This window comes from Coenobita brevimanus, chromosome 66 (assembly GCF_032717465.1).
Source record: "Coenobita brevimanus isolate Jiangsu-jjx chromosome 66, ASM3271746v2, whole genome shotgun sequence".
Taxonomy (NCBI): domain Eukaryota; kingdom Metazoa; phylum Arthropoda; class Malacostraca; order Decapoda; family Coenobitidae; genus Coenobita; species Coenobita brevimanus.
The window spans coordinates 25,278,707-25,298,770 of NC_137019.1; the positions used below are offsets into that span (position 1 = coordinate 25,278,707).

The 20,064-nt window shown below is 41.1% G+C and overlaps 1 protein-coding gene across 1 annotated transcript in view; it reads left to right on the plus strand.

Annotated features, from left to right (window-relative positions):
- Positions 1–20,064, plus strand: part of LOC145405314 (alpha-(1,3)-fucosyltransferase C-like) — a 69,330-nt gene that overhangs the window by 19,585 nt on the left and 29,681 nt on the right. Inside the window, exons 4-5 of the mRNA XM_080276735.1 lie at positions 18,779–18,963; positions 19,155–19,272. Of these exons, the coding sequence (XP_080132861.1) occupies positions 18,779–18,963; positions 19,155–19,272 (303 nt within the window). The remainder of the gene's footprint in view (positions 1–18,778; positions 18,964–19,154; positions 19,273–20,064) is intronic.

Below are 20,064 nucleotides of genomic sequence, written 5' to 3' on the forward strand. Positions count from 1 at the left end.
AAGAAACAACCAAAACCCCTGGAGTCTGGGGAAATTTCATCTCGACAGAAAGAATACAAGTATTTTTGTACGTATTTGGTAAACAGAAACCCTGAGAGAGAGTCCGTCGTCTCATTCCCGTCCGATTTTCGTTCTTCTGGACGTGTACAGTCGTGGTCATAAATAATCACCTATCCTCCAGTACCCCATGCCTCAGGCTGGCTTTTTTATGCACGGCAAGACACGATGGAGTAAGAGGGGCTGAGGGGGAGGGGCCAGAGAGAGAAGGGAATGTGGGTGGGGGGACGAGTGATGGTGCGGATGTGGAGAAAGGGAGGGTAGGTAGGGAAGGGAGAATGAATGCAATGTGGTGGTCACATTTGTCTGTTTTCTTTCATTCAGGGCATGATATAAAGGAGTTAATATTCGGTAGATAATGCTGGCATTACACCTTGTATAGCGGCGTCAGATAACAAGCTTTAGATAAGTGGTGATGGCTTGTGAGAGAAATATACTGACGTGACAGAACAAACATTAGTGTCGAGCCAGATATTTGTGTTTATTCGTGTATACTGACTTCGGACGCAGAATTGAATCTGGATGACTTCGACTTCCGCAATGTTTAATTGGGACGTCCTCTACCTTTACATGTAATTAATTTTGGAACTAAATATTATACGCAACTTTTGACATGGCTGTGTCCACAGTAATTATGGTCATCCTCGCGGTATACACTTCCTCTATACAGTCACCAATATGGCATTTATTTTCTGGCATCTCTATATGAAAAGGCTATTTAAAATGACTGTGCATAAATGGTAACTAAAATTGATGTCTGTGCACATGGGTGGATATAATAATGATATATCTCATAAAATGTTTGAAAGAAGATGAAACAAAATCCAACCGAAAATCCCACAATATATCTGTCAATATTTACCGACATTGGTAAAGCCAAGGCAACCAGGAAAGCCTTTTTAAGTAGTCCAGTGGCCTCCTGCCTCAACAACCTCTTGCAATCCTCGCGGCACCGAAGAAACAGTGTTGTCGTTGGTTTACTGATTTCGTCTGAACAGCTACGACTCGTCCTTGGTGTGCTGGAGGGGGTGGGCCTGTGTCCTCTCGTTCTCTGGCTTCCACGCGTTGACAATCTGGGCCCACAACGTTTCGATGGCCCTGCACTAATGTTTGATCTGTCACGTCAGCAGCCCTTTATATCACCACCTATCTAAAGCTTATCTGACGACGCTATACAAGGTGTAATGCAGCTGCATCTACCGAACATTAACTCCTTTATATGATGCCTTGAATGAAAAATAGACAAATAATGTGACCAACACTTCGCATTTCATTCTCCCTTCCCTACCTACCCTCCCGCCCCTCCCTCTCTTCACCCTTGCACCACACTCGTCCCGCCATCCATCTTTCCTTTCCTTTCTGACCCTTCTATCTCAGCCTCTCTTACTCAACTGAGACTTGCCGAGCATAAAGTAGGCAGCCTGAGGCACGGGGTACTTGTGGATAGGTGATTATTTATGACCACGACTGTACAATCCAGTGACGTTGCTGGCACTCAAGTGACTATGCGACTGACAGTCTCTCCCATTTGCTTTGAGAGGTGTGCTGATTTTCACGTTGAGTGTTTAAAGTGATTTCCATGGATTTCATGTCTACGAAGGGTGTGTGGGAAGGTTTGTAGGTGATTAGGAAGCGACATAAGGGCCTAGAAGAGCGGAAACAACCCAAAACTAACCATAAAAACTAAACGCCAGTATTGCCGAATATGAACGTCTGACGTTCCCGTGTTTCGTACCATAAATACTGTAAAGTACATTTCCTGTTCACGCCAGACGTTCGTACGCTTGATGTGGCGTAAAATAGTATTGGAATATGACAGGAGGATAAACGCCACAAGAGACACCCCTTTCGTGTAACAAACTTAAATATTTACAAATATGATAGCTGGTTTTTCCAATAATAAACACTGAATGATATAAGAATAAAATTTTCTTTGGCAAGCTAAAATATACGACATATCCAGAGCTGCTCAGAAAATTTTACAAGACGAAGCGTTTCTGTTGCGAATACAAGTAAACAAAACTTGCCGTGTGGTGGGGTGGCAACATGGTCCATAGTTAATGGAGCAATAACAATAAATTGTGCACTGAAGTTAGTTTCAGAGTACCTGTGAAATTTCCTAATAGAGTTTTTAAACGGCAGCAATATGAGTGTGTGTGTTATCCAGCTGTGTGCTGTAGTTATCACGAGGGGAAGCCTGTAAGTTTCTGCCACAGTCTAGTCGAATATGTGACATTTGGTACTGGAAAGTAAATAAATGAATTCTTTTCTGATAATGGGGTGATTCTTGAAGTATAGCACATGGAATTCAAGTGTATACAGTAGATTCATGCAGCAGCTGCAGTGGTTGCTAAAATAATGAAAGACAGTACTTGGCTGGGTACAGTACAACTTTTCCTCCCATATTTGAAGTTAAATAAATATATAACTTATAAGCAGGCTATATATACAATATTGTATTACATGGCAGAAATTACAGATATCAGAGTTAGGCCAGGGTTGGTAAATGGTTAGGTAGCGGTGTATATTTCAACAGCTGTAATGTTCCTTTACAATGTTAGGGTTAAACAAAAATAATAATAATTTTTCATTAGCATTAACAAATAAATTCAATCACGTTAATTCTTTGTTGAAATATGTAATTCGTTTTTGCACCAAAATAATAAATTGATTTAGTTAACATAAAGTTAGGTAAAGTTACCAAATAAGAGTGAATTGGTTGGTTGGGATGATAACTGAAATATTTACCGGTATCAATTTCAACGTAAGCAATGACTGAAATATTTACCGGTATCAATTTCAACGTTGCTTACGTTGAAATTGATACCGGTAAATATTTCAGTCATCATCCCAACCAACCAATTCACTCTTATTTGGTAACTTTACCTAACTTTATGTTAACTAAATCAATTTATTATTTTGGTGCAAAAACGAATTACATAAAGCAACGTTGGGTCTGGTTAGTACTTGGATGGGTGACCGTCTGGGAACACCAGATGCTGTTGGCTCGTTCTCCCCACGTGTCAAGTGGGGTTGGTGGAGGATTAGTGCCCCTCCCTGTAAAACAATTAACTCTAAGCCCTTGGCCACCCCGTTTGGGATACATGGCGTCTGGCAATGATGAATGATGAATCAGTTTCAATCAAACACTCACTTTTGAGCATAGGTCTTTTGGCCTTAATACAAAATTTGTTAATAAAACAATGCAGTTTATTTCAAATCCTGAGACATCTTTATCCCAAGAGTGTTTCTTACCTGTAAATAGCTTCAGGCCCCAGGAAATGGCCTGTACCATGCATATGTGGTACAAAAAAAGTTTTAGATGGAAGTGATAGCTATTGTAATGGAGTAGATAGGTGTAGGAAAGGCAGGGAATATTGGTTTGGGTGGAAGGGTTGTATAAACACATGAAGATGCAGTTAAGCAGTGACAAAAATGAAATGAGATAAATATTTAGTAAAGGACAACAACTTCCTGAATGTGAACAGTTGAGGAGAAAGCAAGGAAAACAGAACTGTAAGCAGTCGAAAATATATAAAACAGACCTGGATGTATAGAAGTGTTATAATTTCTGGGAAAAGGGGTAAGATTTATCGAGCTGACTGGGATAGAAAAAGAAAACTGTACTATACCAAATAACTGAAATCACTGCACACTATTTAAAAGGAAAGGTAATAATCAAGACTGTGAATATTAGAGGAGTATAAATATTGAACTAGAATAGAAATTTACTTGTAATAACCAACACAGGGGAGGTGGCAATAGTATAGGGAAGAAACTATAGGCAAATACATAGTTGAATGAACAACTTTCACAGTACACACCTCTGATAACCTATATTTTCCAGCATGTTTTAATGGTTATGGCTGGATGACAGGTGTGGACAGAAATTGCTGGGAAAAAATGAAGGAGTGTTTGTGCATCCCTTATGTGTTGGTGCTGAAATGAATGTAACCATACAACCAGCTTGTACAGAAGCAAACCAGCCTGCAAGCTAAAAATAATATTGTAATAACTATGTATTTACATCTTGCAATACAAATTTAGGAACATACCGGTATGATGTACTGTACTGCCACATGAGAAGAGGTGCACATATCTGGATATGCTGTACTACACTGTAGTACCTGCCTGGTGAGCTGGCAGGAAACATGAAAGTCTATGAAGTATGCAATAATACATTCGCTTTGCTTTATAAATTCTAATCTTGATATCTTTAATAACCATTTCCTGCAAATAATGGCAAAGGAGGGTAAATTATAATACATGCTCAGCCTACACAGTATACCTGTACTGTAACTTGCTCATAAAAGCGTGCTACCGTAATTTTTTAACAATTCTTGTGCATAAATACATAATTCCTACATAAAAACAACAGCTTCGAATGGGTTTGCAAATTGTCTGGTATGTTAAACAGAAAAAAACATTTTAAATTCGCTCGCTGTTAATGCTCATGCAGCGCATTCTCGCTCTTCCGATCTAGCAACCGTCGCGGCTATTTCAAACTCCTGAACGGGGTTTCGCCAAGACGGACGGTCCAGATATTTTATAGTAAGGATGACTAGCGCTCAGGAACGTCTGGCGACTGAACGTCGCCGTTGGACCGCCTAAAGTCTGAGTTTGTATAGTACGACCCTAAGTTACAAAAGGACAGTTGCGAGGTGTAGTATACGCCGCGAATATGGGACCGTGGGACGCCAAGGCTGCATGTTAAATCTCATCCATAAGATAACCCAGTAACTGTGCTAACAAATTATTCGAACGTATTGAAGGCGTACCTGTTATCGCCTTTGTCTGTTGCCTGTTTCAAAACTTTTCCTGTTTTCAATGACACTCCAATGTTAATTTTAAGCTAAATACTTTCTTTGGTAAAGGCAAGCACTTGGCGAATTTCCTTGTAGAAAAAAATTAAGGAAATAACTTTTGCAGGCCCTAAGTTAGACTTAGGACAGAAGACATTAATTATTTTCAGAAATTCTGAAACAAAATGCATCTCAAAGACGGTACCCCTAACGTTTGTGTATAGGCTATATTAGATAAGATCTAGGCTAGGCTACTAAAAATAGGCTTAGGCTATTGTAGTAACCAATATTCCGAGAAAATCTATATTACTAAAGTCCATTGGTCCCAAACCATTTCTTAGTAATTGCCTATATAATGAATTAAATTTTAATTTCACAGACACTAATTCGATTAACCTATTTTTTCTTTTCATGGTATAATTTACTTTACATTGAAAAACTGATTTCAAGTTTTTTTTTTGGAAAATTTCAAAACATTATGTATTTATTTATGGACACTTAAACCGCCTGCAAAAATTCATAATGGTAAAATGAGGTTTAACAAAGTCGGCAGTTTTTTAACACTATATAATCACAACGGATGGGAAATATAATCAGCGTCAGTGGGCTACAAAGATGATGATGGTGGAACAGTATACGATGTAAAAATCAGTAGTTTCACTGGTACTGGAAAACAAAAAAAATGCACCTACAAGAGCATCAACTTTAAAAAGACACTTGCAGCGTTTTCATCGTAAAGCGTTAGAAACTGTACCTAAGAGAGATAGCAATATAAACATTCCATCTACTTAAGCTAAAAAAAAAAAAAAAATCAAATATCAACTGGAGGACAAACACGACTATCAAAATTCTTTACTAATGACAAAGTAATCATAACCTTGACGCCAGAAAGGTTAAAAAATCACATAATCGAAATGGTAGTGAAAAATAGTGTACCTGTATTTTTTTTTTTTTCACAACCAGCCTTTTTAGGCTTAAACTGAGGGCTAGAAAAGGGGGGGGAGGTGACTCTGGAAAGAGAAAGTATAAGGAGACTGGTACCGTAATTGAAGAGGTTAAATATATGAAAAAAGACCATCGAAAAAGTCTGATGGGACTCTTTGTCTTTATTAAAATGGATGTATGCACGCATCACAGAGTCAACTATTTTGCCATTAATGTTCGATTTGTTGATGATAACAATAAGATTATAACTTGGACATTGGGGGTAAAGGACACCCAAGCATATCACACCTGCGAATATCTTCAGAAGCTAGTGGAAGAAATTTTAGGAGAATTTGAAATTACAAAAGAGCAGGTTCCATGTATTATAACAGATAATGCTTCAAACATGTTAAGTGCAATTGAGAAAATGAATAAACTTATTGAAGAATGTAAACAAACACTGGAAAATGAACATGACAATCCCGGAAGTGATTCACAAACAGAAGAGCCTGGAGAGAACAGTGAAATTTTAGATGATATTGCTGAAGAAGCCTCTATGCAAATTCCAATTCGACATATGCGTTGTGCTGTATATACACTGCAACTAGCAATAAGAGATGGATTGAAAAATTACCAGCAGCTACTCTCACTGGAAAGTTGAGGCAAGTAGCAGTTGCAGCTAGGACCCTTAAAATAGATGCTATTCTGCAGAGACGTGCTGGAAAAGGAGTCATTTTGGATCAGGCAGTACAGTGGGGAATCACTTATTTCATGATCAAGCGTTTGGTTGAATTAAAAAGCATTCTTGAAGATCTATATAATAAAAATGTTTCAGTAACTGAAAGCCGGTGGGTGCAAGTGACACAGAAAGTCTGCTTTCTCACCCCTTTACTTTCGCCAAGAAGTTGCAATCTGAGGATTTAACGCCTGGCAGATTCTTGTTGAAGTGTAAAAGGTTTGTATATTGCCTGAACATAAGTGGAGGATTAATTGCTAATGGCATTGTATCTTCAATGAAAAAGAAAAAAAAAAGAGAGAGAGAAAGGGACCCTTGCTGAATGATATAATCCTGTTAGCTGCCATTTACATCTATCCAATTAACCGAATTATGTTGGACAGTGACCAAATTGCTAAAGGAAAAGAGGCACTCTAGGAAGTACCTATTAGCATGAAAGGGCCACAGGTGCCATCTGAAACTCTTGAACCACAGGATGCAGAAGCTAGAAGCATTAGCTCAGAATCATCCTCTTCAAATGAAGAATTACTTTGAAGCCTTCTTGGACAAAATGGAACTATCAAAAGTAAAGCGACGCCGCTTAAATGTGGAAAAACAACCAGTAGATGTCCAAATAAAGAAATTTCAGGATTGAAAGATGTGGAAAAGTATGACCTCTCATCAAAACTGACTGTAGAAGAAGCCATCCTTGCTTATCCAGAGATTATTAGTAATGCAGGTAGAACATTAACAGTAACGCCACCCACCCAAGTCAGTGCTGAAGGACTGTTTTCTGCACTGAAAATAATCAAATAAGATTTAAGGGCTTCTATGAACGAGTATCTAGCAGATGCAATTCTGTTTCTGAGAACTGTTAGATTTTTTTTTTTTTTTTGGGGGGAGGGGGGCTTCTGATTTAACCCCTGTTCTATCGTTTTTGAAGATTCCAACATGCTTGTATGCGTCGGCCTTGGTCACCTAATGGCGGCTGTCCATGCTGCACCATCTATAGCAGCATCCCTCTTCAGTCCCACGTCTTTTTCGGTCTACCTCTCGCATCCACACTCCCAATAATAACGCTTCTCACTTTCTGCACCCAATTGTCATCCCCCATCCTCTTCACATGCCAAAACAATCTCAATCTACCTCTTCTTATCACAACACCAATACACTTCAGTCCCATTCTACCTCTCAACTCTTCCATCATAAACCTAGCACCCCCAAGCCTTGCATGCAGGGACGCACTGCACATCGCCTAATCACTGTCATTTCCGTACTTTTGAGCCTGCGAATATCCTCTTACTTTACTGCCCAGGTCTCACTACCATACAGTATTACATTCCCAACATATGCTGCATACAAAGACCCCTTAGCACCTAGGGAGAGTCCTCGCAGTGTCAGGAGAGGCAATGCTCCCTGAACTTCTTCCAACCACTTCTCACCCTAGCCACAGAGATAGCTTCAGCCCCACCTCCAGCACATAACATGTCTCCCAAATAACAAAACTCTTCCACACACTCAAGAGAAAGAGACTTACCAACAAGTTCAATCCTTTCACACCTGACAATCTGCACCTGCTCTCCCCGGCATGCCATACACAAAATCAGCATTATCTCGCAGTTTACCTCTAATACCGCTACATCTCTTGTGCACCCACTTATCACAAACACTGCACAAGATGGAATTATTACTTCCCACCCCCTTGTAGCAAATTGCACATAGCCTCTCTCTCTCTTCTTTGACAGTACCGCCACCAACCCTAGATATCATCACTTTTGTTTTATCTGCATTTACTCTTAAGCCCTTGTCCCATACCATCTCTCCACTTCCTAAATCTTTCCTTCGCCTCCCTTTCATTCTCTGCAATCAACACCAAATCATCAGCATACAACATCTCCCACGGGAGTCCATTTCTGAAGTCAAGCGAGAGGGCTTCAAGTACCATGATGAACAACAAAGGACTCGAAACTGACCCCTGATGCACACCAACATTCACGGTAAACTCATCACTCAAATCTACATTCACTCTTACCTGGGTGTGAGCACCCACATATTTGGTCATAACCACCCTAATCAGCCACTCCCCCATCCCAAGCTTTCTCATAGCCCACTTCACCGCCTCTCTAGTGACTCTCAAAGGCCTTCTCTAAATCAACAGAAACAAAGTACAGTTCCCTTTTCTTTCCTATATATTTTTTCTGAAGCTGTCGAACAATGAATATAGCATCAGTGTTCTCCCTGCATAACATAAACTCAAACTGCATCTCATCAATATTCACACTTTCTCTAATCATTCCTTCTAGAACTCTCTCCAGTACCTTCATTATCTGATCTAAAAGCTTTATGCCTCTATAATTTCCTCTTTCCAGGGCATCAACCTTACCTTTGTACACATTTACAATTACGCTCTTCAGCCAGTCATCTGGGACAGCACACTCATATATAATCATATTTATCAGGTCAGTGACTAGCCTCACCCCTATATATCCTGAGGCCTTCAACATTTCAGCAGTCAGCCCTGACACACCTGCTGCCTTTCCCACCTGCATCCTGCCTATTCCCTCACTTGCAGTAGCAGCGTCAGTCAAAGGCAAAAGGGCCAAACACTGAATCTGCTGGCTCCAAACCTTCCCTGTCCCAGTCAAACTCCTCATTCAACAACCGGCTATAATGCTCTCTCCATGCATCTTTAATATCCCCACAATTCATCACTACCCTTCCTTCATCATTGTTCACACACTGCTCACCTGTAATATCCCGATTATCCCTCTTCACCTGATTTGCCTCAAATATCATATTCTCCCTTTCCACACGATTTAGGTTATCTAGTAAAAGTCTCCCTGACTCAGACTTCGCCCTGCATACCTCTCTTCTAGCCCTACACTTGACAGCCAAGTATTACTCCTTGTTACCACCCTTCTTCCATTCCCAGAAAAGCCTTCTTTTCTCCTTAACTGCAGCTTTTACACCCTCATCCCACCACCAAGTTATTTAATGTCTTGGTGGGCCTCTTGTCCAACCGCATACTGCATCAGTAACTCTCAGGAGGTTGTTCTTGAGGACTCTGTACTGTTCATTAACGCCTCTGTCAACGGCTCCCTGTTCAGCCACCACTCTCTTCATTTCGCTATGGAAGGCATCCCTTACTGCTTGGTTTTCCAGCTTCCATATTTTCTTCCTGGATACATAAATCCTCTTTTTCATCACTTGTTCTTTGAACACCATGTCACAAATCAATAATTTGTGCTGTTGCTCACATTCCTCATTCCCCATAACTTTAACATCCCTCACTATCCTACTATCAACTCTCCTGACCAGAAAGTACAGTAATCTGTCTGACTGCTATTTCCCCCAGACTCGTATGTAATCAATCTACTCTCATTTCTTATAATGTGTGTTGCACACATTCCTGTTCATTGCCTTCCCAAACTCAAGTATCCTTTCCCCTTCCTCATTTCTTGTACCATATGCACATCCCCCACGCACTCCTTCACATCCTTGTGCTGCTTCACCTACATGACCATTTAAGTCCCCTCCCAAAACCATTATCTCATCATCCCCCATACCATCTACTACACGTATTAAGTCATCCCAAAATCTATCCTCTTCCTCATCAGAGCCTGCTATAGATACAGTATTGCTCATCTATAGATACAATATTCCTTTAATGAAGTGTTCAGTGTTTTCGTAGCTATAACTTTGGATTCTTTTGTAGTAGGATGCACTTTAGATTTTTGGACATGTAAAGAAAGATGTATCTGGTTTTCTTTTATATTATAAAATTTATGGCAATTTTATAGTTGATTTCTTTTATATGCTTTCACTTTACAGCCTTTTGACAAAAATATAGCCTCTTTTATTTATTTTGTAAATTTTGGCTTATTTTTAATACTTGAATGTTATTCAGTGTTTGTAACTTCTCTTTAATGAATGGTATAAAAAAGCCACAATGGTATACGTATTGTCTTTAAACCCAAATGGGTTAGAGTGCTAAAAAGTAGCCTGATGTTGCACGTTAGCAGTGTATGTTGTGTGCTTTTTGTCAATATAGGAAATATATAGGGCCAAATATCTAACTACGAAACAGAGGAGTCGGAGTCGGTGACACCATAAACTGTGGAGTCGGGGTCGGAGTCGAAGGTTTTATGTACCGATTCCACAGCCCTGGTATTTTGTGTGTGTGTGTGTGTGTGTGTGTGTGTGTGTGTGTGTGTGTGTGTGTGTGTGAGAGAGAGAGAGAGAGAGAGAGAGAGAAATGTGTGTGTATGTGTGTGTGTGAGATAAATGTGTGTGTATGTGCGTGTGTGAGAGATAAATGTGTATGTGTGTGTGTGTGTGTGTGTGTGTGTGTGTGTGTGTGTGTGTGTTTACGTAGGTATCTGTGTGTGTTGTGTGTGTATGTGTGTATATTTGTGTGTGTGGTGTGTAAGTGTTTGTGTGGTGTGGTGTGTAAGTGTTTGTGTGGTGTGTGTGTGTGTGTGTGTGTGTGTGTGTGTGTGTGTGTGTGTGTGTGTGTGTGTGTGTGTGTGGCAGTGTCGGCATGGTGTGTGGGGGGGATAGACAGGGTATGTGGGAACATGTTTTGTAGCAGTAAACTATGTGTGAATGAAAAAACACGGATGTGTACGGGAGGAGGCAAGTTTGAGGAGGAATGTCTATCTAAAATGTGGAGAATAAAAGAGAGAAAGAATCGGAAGGGGGGGGGGATAATGATAAGGTGGAGGGTGGACAGAGCAGTTTAGAGATAGGAATTAGTGAGCTTAGGAAATAGAGGCCTTTCCTTGTCAGAATTACACTAGTGGGTGGTAAACTCGGAAACTGTCCGACGTATGGGCTACTTCACATTCTGGACAAATTACTCTTTTTTTCCGTTTACTAGGGCGTCTTTCTGTTCGGGCACACACAGTGCACTTCCCCTTATCTTTTGAACTTTTCGTTTACGGGACAGAGGTGAGCGAAGGCTTCTTTTGCACGCAGTGCGTTCAGACTGCTTGTATAGCATTGTCCAGAACGAGTTTGTGTCAGGGTGCCATGTCGTGAAAGGAGTTGGTAGATTACGTTGTTGCTGAATATGCAAAGTGACCTTTTTTTTTTTCCAGTGTTTACCGGTACCATGTACATGTGCGCATTGCATACAGTGATATTGATCAAATGGAAGAAGTCTGTTTTATACAATTCTACACCTTTTTTTCTTACACTAAACAATCCTAATTTGAATGTCAGATTTATCCGCCTGTTACATTTTCACGTTTTAATCAAGGACAGGACCTTGTTTCAGTTTTGTCTTCTTGATGACACAGTCGAATTTTGCACTTTCGTCACACGACTGTGTTGAATGTAATTCATGTGCGCAGCTCTCCTGTCATACCACCTTACAGACATCATGTCACATCATGATTTGTATCGTTCCGGTACAGCCTGTGGACCCTCCAAAGAAACGTCGACTGTGGCACTTTGGAGCTGCGGATTGGGAGGCCCTCAGGCAATACTTCTTTGATTTTCCCTGGAATGATTATTGCTTCCATGGCCGAGAGCCATCTGAATATGCTTTGCACATTACAGAGGTTATTCTCTCGGGCATGGAAGCATACATTTCCTTCTCATATCCTTTGACTAATGCACGAAAGCCTTGGTTTAATCACGTTTGTTCTAATGCTGTCCGCAACAAGGAGAGGGCCTATACAAGGTACTATAGCCAACCTACCCCTGAATCACATCTTTCTTATGTTTCTGCCCGGAATCGTACTAAGTCCGTTCTTCACTCTGCTAAATATGATTTCATCCGTACTAAATGCTCTTAACTCTCCAACTCGAATTCTTCCTGTTCCTCCTGGCATCTTCCAGAAACCTTTCTAACAACTTTACCTCATCATCCTTCCCTCCTCTTTTCTACTCTGATGGCTTTGTAGCTATTTCTTCTACTGATAAAGTAGATCTCTTCGCTCAGGTTTTCTCCTCCAATTCCACTTTAGACGATTCCGGTGCTGTCCCTCCATCACTTCCCCCCCTCTGACTTCCTCATGGCTGACATTAAAATTTCTTCAGCTGATGTATTTTCTGTCATCACTGGCCTTAATACTAACAAGGCATATGGGGCTGATGGAGTCCCTCCTGTTGTCCTCAGGAACTGTGCTTCTGTGTTTACACCCTGCCTAGGTATACTCCTCCTTTGTCTTTCAACTTGCACCTTTCCTTCTTGCTGGAAGTTTGCTCTCATTCAGCCAGTCCCATAGAAGGGTGACCATTCCCAACCCTCTAACTATCGTCTAATTGCTTTAACTACCTGTCAAAATTTTCGAGTCAATTCTAAACAGAAAAATTTTAAAGCATCTTTCCTATCACAACCTTCTTTCTGATCGTCAGTATGGGTTCCGTCAGGAACACTCCACCGGCGATCTTCTCACCTACCTTTCAGACTCCTGGTCAATCTCCTTTCAGGACTTTTGCGAAACCTTTGCCATTGCATTTGACATCTCAAAGGCTTTCGATCGAGTCTGGCATAAAACTTTAATTTCTAAACCGCCATCTTACGGTTTCTGTCCTTCTATCTGTACCTTCATCTATAGCTTCCTTTCTTGTCATTCTATAGCCGCTGTTGTAGATGGCCATCGTTCTTCTCCTAGATCTGTCAACAGTGGCGTTCTTCAGGGCTCTGTCCTATCACCAACTCTCTTCCTTTTACTCATCAATGACCTTCTAAGCTGTACTTCTAACCCTATCCACTCATACTCTGATGACTCCACCCTTCACCTTTCCATTCGGTTCCCGTAACGCTCATCGCAGCAGTTACTTCAGCAAACAAGGGATGAGGCTATGGCACACCTAATGTCTGACTTGGCTCGTATCTCTGACTGGGGTAAAAATAATCTTGTTGTTTTTAATGCATCACAAACTCAGTTTTTACACCTATCAACCCGACACGATCTTCCACAGGAGTACTCACTAATGTTTAATAATATCCAGCTGAATCCTGCATCATCCTTGAACATTCTTGGGGTTTCATTCACTCGGGACTTATCTTGGAGGATCATATTGCATCTCTTGTAAAATCTGCTTCCGAGGGATTGGGTGTGCTAAGCCAACTCCGTACCTTCTTTACCCCTGCACCGTTGTTGATTTTATACACGGGTTTTATTCGCCCCTGTGTAGAGTACAACTCTCATGTGTGGGGAGGCTTCCCACATACAGCTTTTCTCAATAGGGTGGAGTTAAAGGCTTTTCGTCTCATTAACTCTCCTCCTCTTACTGGCTTCCTTCAACCTTTGTCTCTTCGTTGCATTGTTGCATCTTTATCTCTTTTCTATCGCTCATTCAATGATCACTGCTCCTCTGAACTGTCTACTTGCATTCCTCCACCTCTACGCTGGTGTGTAGCACCCGTCTAGCAACAAACTCTCATCTCTTTTCTGTCCAAGTCTCTAATGCAAGAGTTAACTGTTACTTCCAGTCCTTCACTTATGCAACAGGTCAACTCTGGAACTATCTCCCTCTGTATTTCCTACTTCCTATGATCTCCAGTCTTTCAAACGCAGTGTTTCCAGGCATCTCGAAATGAACGGATCTTGATTTTGGCTTTCTTTTGAATCGTGTTCTTTTTTCTTGGAAGGAACGCTTTGCAGGCTCCTGGCATTTGGTTCCTTCTTTCTTGCATGAAAAAAAATAATAATAATCGCAGGCACCCCTGTTTTCTTTTTCGAATCTGGGAAAATGCTTCTTTATGGGGTTAAACATACCCCATACACCATAATTGTTGTCCAGAAGAAATTTGGTAAGCGTGGGACGTCCGTAACAGATGTCTGTATACGATATGTAGCCAATCCCTAAATATCCCAGCAACAGGCTGCTACCAACGGCACCAAAGAACCCCAGTGGATCGTTCACATGTTGCACATCCAGTGTCCCAGTGTAAACAATCACACCTACCACAGTGTACACAATCACAAAGCACAAAACGTTTCAAAATAAACCTATGGCGCTTGGAGGGAACCTACTGCCTGAATAATAATCTTCCCCTGAACAGTACGAGGCTCTCGTGAAATGGCCTGGAGCATTCTTAATATTTTCTTGTGGTGTACCCTTGTACGTGCCTGATGCACCACAGTCGATCTGTGGGATCTGGGTAACGTTTGTCTTCCAGATGGAGGAATTGCATGATGTGTCAGAAACGGTACCTGATCATAAACTTGACGAAGATGGGTGTAAGTGTCTGTATGTTGTTTCGAGTATTCCCTCAGAACCTTTATGTTTGTTATTTGTCGTTAACACAGAGAGTGCAATGAACACGTAAATTTTTGGTGCTCACGTCCCCACCGAACGCTTCATGCGTGAGTTTGGTGTTACTTCCGCAGATTTCAGCACATACTCATTATATTTATTTATTTCATCAGCTACGTGTAATGAGGTGAAATGTCTCTCCCAGTGTGCAGAATGCGCCCCAAGTTTCATCTCCCTCAAACTCTTGCCTAGGTGTATATTATACATTAAATGAGTTTAATGGTAAGATGTAACAGCACCACTTACAAAGCAGAAAAAAGGGGTTCACAATACAGTCCTCCTCATTGTTAAACTAAGGTCCTCTTTGGGCATAAACTGAACAACAATGGATACAAACAGAGCAGTAGTCTTTATTTCTAAAGTTATACCCCTTTCTACCAAAACAGCCAGGTGTCCACTTACCCTACTTTAACCCAAGCCTACTAAAAAGAGACTACAGAAAACCCTCCTCCCACAATTAGACACAATGAGTAAGTCTCATACTACATCGTCTTGACTATTGTATCTCATACACTAAACCAGTGCACCTTATTATCTCGGTCACCGCGTGCTCCACAACCCGTCAGTGCCAGCCACCAATTCCCATCAGCGTCACTACTGTTTTTTCTCAGCTGCACCTTCACCGTTTCTCCCTGTCAACTCTTTGGTTAAGAAATGCAGTTGTGGTCCTCTCTGCCTTCGTTCCGACCATGTCAACCTCAGCCACCATCTCCCACCTACACACACACACACACACCCTGTCCAGCACTTTTTTTTTTTTTTTTTTTTTAATGCGAGGAAGAAGGAACCAAAGGCCATGAGCCCGCAGTAACAGTTCCCTCCAAGAGAAAAACAAAATACAATAGAGAGCCAAATTCAAGATCCGATCATTCTGAGATGCCTGGACACACTGCGTTTGAAAGACTGGAGATCATAGGCAGGAGGAAATACAGACAGAGGGAGACAGTTCCAGAGCTGACCTGTTGCATGAATGAAAGACTGGGAGTAACGGTTAACTCTTGCATTAGAGAGTTGGACAGAAAAGGGATGAGAGTTTGCTGCCAGACGGGTGCTACGCGCCCGTCGTAGAGGTGGAGGAATGCAAGCAGACAGTTCAGAGGAGCAGTGACCATTAAAGTAGCGATAGAAAAGAGATAAAGATGCAACAGTGAGGCGAAGAGACAGAGGTTGAAGGGAGTCAGTAAGAGGAGGAGAGTTAATGAGACGAAAAGCCTTTGACTCCACCCTATTGAGAAGAGCTGTATGTGGGGAGCCTCCCCACACATGAGAGTTGTACTCCACACAGGGGCAGATAAAACCCCTGTATAGAGTCAACAATTGTGCAGGGGTAAAGAAAGAGCGGAGTCGGCTTAGCACACCCAATCTCTTGGAAGCAGATTTTACAAGAGATGTAATATGATCTTTCCAAGATAAGTCCCGAGTAAATGAAACCCCAAGCATGTTCAAGGATGATGCAGGATTAATCTGAATATTATTAAACATTAGTGGGTATACCTGTGGAAGATTTTGTCGGGTTGATAGGTGTAAGAACTGAGTCTTAGAAGCATTAAAGACAACCATATTATTTTTACCCCAGTCAGAGATATGAGCCAAGTCAGACATTAGGTGTGCCATAGCCTCATCCCTTGTTTCTTGAAGTAACTGTTGAGATGGGCGTTGCGGGAACCGAATGGAAAGGTGAAGGGTGGAGTCATCAGCGTATGAGTGGATAGGGTTAGACGATCATTGATGAATAAAAGGAAGAGAGTTGGTGATAGGACAGAGCCCTGAGGAACACCACTGTTGATAGATCTAGGAGAAGAACGATGGCCGTCTACGACAGCAGCTATAGAACGACCAGAAAGGAAGCTAGCGATGAAGGTACAGATAGAAGGATAGAAACCGTAGGAGGGCAGTTTGGAAATTAAAGATTTGTGCCAGACTCGATCGAAAGCCTTTGAGATGTCAAGTGCAATGGCAAAGCTTTCGCCAAAGTCCCGAAAGGAGGATGACCAGGAGTCTGAAAGGTAGGTGAGAAGATCGCCAGTGGAGCGTCCCTGACGGAACCCATACTGACGATCGGAAAGAAGGTTGTGATAGGAAAGATGCCTTAAAATTTTTTTATTAAGAATTGACTCGAAAACTTTTGAAATACAGGACGTTAAAGCAATTGGACGATAGTTGGAGGGTTGGGAGTGGTCACCCTTCTTTGGGACTGGCTGAATGAGAGCAAACTTCCAGCAAGAAGGAAAGGTACAAGTTGACAGACAAAGGCGAAAGAGTTTGCCTAGGCAGGGTGTAAGCACAGAAGCACAGTTTTTGAGAACAACAGGAGGGACCCCATCAGGCCCATATGCCTTGTTAGTACTGAGGCCAGTAATGGCAGAAAATACATCAACTGAAGAAATTTTAATGTGTGCCATGAGGAAGTCAGAGGGGGGAAGTGATGGAGGAACAGCACCGGAATCGTCTAAGGTGGAACTGGAGGAGAAAGTCTGTGAAGAGATCTGCTTTATCAGTGGAAGAAATAGCTACAGAACCATCAGAGTAGAAAAGAGGAGGGAAGGATGATGAGGTAAAGTTGTTAGAAAGATTTTTTTTCTCATTTACCTTACCAATTAGTTCTTGCACTCGGGAAAATAAGTGTACAGGTACCAAAAATTTAAAATAAAAAGAAAAGGAGGAGGTTTATCCTCGAAAATCTTAAAAATTAAAAATATGTCGAACAACTCAGACGCAAAGTTAAAGAAAAAATAACAAATAAAGGAAATAGTAACATCGAATACAATTGAAAAAAAAAAAAAACTCTAAAAGATGCTTTTAAAATGACTGCTGAGGAAGTGATACAGGTTAAAGTTAGTGGAAACACTGTAAAGAAAAGCACTGCCTGGTGGACAGATGAAGTGGACCAAGCAGTGAAAGCAAAGATGAAAGCTTTTTGGAAGAGGAAGAAAACAAGACTGCAAGAAGACAGGTTTAACTATGTAGAGCTAAGAAATCAGGCTGAAAATATAACAGAGAAGCACAATAACAGAAGTCTGGCAACGTATAGAAGACCTGAGTGGAGATGTGGAAGGGACAAGAAAACTATTATACAGTACAGCAAGGTACTATTGAAAAGGAAATACCGAAGTTACATATGCAGTGAAAGGTGAACAAGGAACTAATCTATTAACAAGATCGAAAAATACATCGGAGAGATGGAGAAGTCATTTTCAAGAACTGCTAAATGCAGGGGATTTAAATGATAATGAGGATGTGCTGGAAGTCCAGGAACATAACCTAGAGGGGTATGAAGGTGACATAAGTGTTGAGGAGGTAAGAAGTGCTATTGGTAAAATGAAAAATGGCAAAGTACAGGGAAAGGATGGGTCGCCAGTGGAAATTATTAAGGCTCTTGGAGAGACTGGAATAGTTTGACTGAGAGAAATTATAAATGATGCTTTGGACGCGGGAGCAATACCAGTGGAATGAAGAAAAGCCATTGTTTGCAACAACTGTAGAGGAATTCCAATGGTGTCATCCCAGCTCGTTACAGATGCTTCAGTGGTTAAAGGTTTGAGCATGACAGCCAATTTTGTCAACAAATCTGTTGGGTTTCCTTCAGGTGTGTGCTACTCGTGATGGGATTCTCAAAATGGGATGGTTTGTCCGAATCCCATCTCTTGTACATATATTTTTACGCACTTAATAAGGAGCTTGTTTTCCTGTCCAGTCTATGGAAGAGGGAAAGGTATAGCGGTGGATATATTTTGTCTGTCTGATTGTGTGTTTTTCTTCATGTCTCAAACACTCATGGCAAGAAATCATGGTGCTCCACCCCCCCCCCCCACCCCATCAATATCTGGGTCCTCCTTGACGATGTTCATTCTTGAGTTGTATATTTTTGCAACATTTTTATTTCAGATAGGTATATAATTGCTGACTTTTCCCTGCTGTGCTTTGATGCTCGGAACCCAGTGTAGGTGGGTTGGAGACCTGGCATTTTTAATTATTTTTGTTCTCTAAACGTTTCGCTCTCCCATAGGTATGGGAGATGTGGGACACAAGTGTGCCGACCTGCAGGGCCCTTAAATGAGCCATGCTGGAGGAATGTATTGAGCACTAACTACTCGTTCTATCTGTCAATGGAGAACAGCATCTGTGACGACTACATCACTGAAAAGCTCTACAACCCTCTCGTCTTCAATCTGGTCCCTGTTGTGTGGGGAGGTTAGTACTGTGTGTGTGTGTGTGTGTGTGTGTGTGTGTGTGTGTGTGTGTGTGTGTGTGTGTGTGTGTGTGTGTGTGTGTGTGTGTGTGTGTGTGTGTGTGTGTGTGTGTGTGTGCTGAGGGATGAGTGCATTCACGTTTGATTCTGATCCACAACATGAGTAGGCTATACCTTCCTCCTTTATCTACAGGTTCTGACTACGATATGTACCTGCCTCCTCACTCCTATATCAATGCTCGTCACTATCACCCGAAGGACCTGGCCCGGCTCCTGCTGCATCTCCACCAGAACCCCGTCGAATATGGCAGGTACTAGATCAGAGGTTTCGTTTACCGATCGTGAGGTATTCAGTTCAGTATCGTTTATTGGTGTGCTTACTGCAAATAGTTTTATTTGTTTATTCAGGTGTAGCAAACAGAGGAAAACAAAGAGCACCATATACTCTTTGGCTCTTTCGAAACTATTTCTAGGAATCTAAGACAAGAATAACAAGCAAAACAACTCCCCTGTCCACCAATTCCTTCTGCAGGAATCCGGGAGTATTGGAACTGTCATGGGAATAGCCAAGGAAATGAACGAAACGTAAATGAACGTTATCTTAACCTTAACGTTTACATGAAAACTGACATTAAGACCATAACAATATGGTGCAGGCCTCGTATCTCCTGTGACCTGGGCTGGGAAATAACAATCTGTTTGTTACTCCATCGTGAACATTTTAAACTGGGAATTAGAAGTTCAGCTCGTAATATATATATATATATATATATATATATATATATATATATATATATATATATATATATATATATATATATATATATATATATATATATATATATATATATATATATATATATATATATACAGTAAATAGATAGATAGATAGATATAGTTATAGATATTAATCATTCGTTCCATGATTTTACACAGACAAGAGATCGACACAATAGGACGAAATAAAATTGGATTCATAATATAACCAGGCTGTTTGGGTATCGGTTTGACGTGCGCGAAGTGCCATGAGTCCAGGAAAGTTCAGGACGCCCAAACCTCATTGCACAATATCAGGTTGTCCTGATTATGATGTTGGATCATAC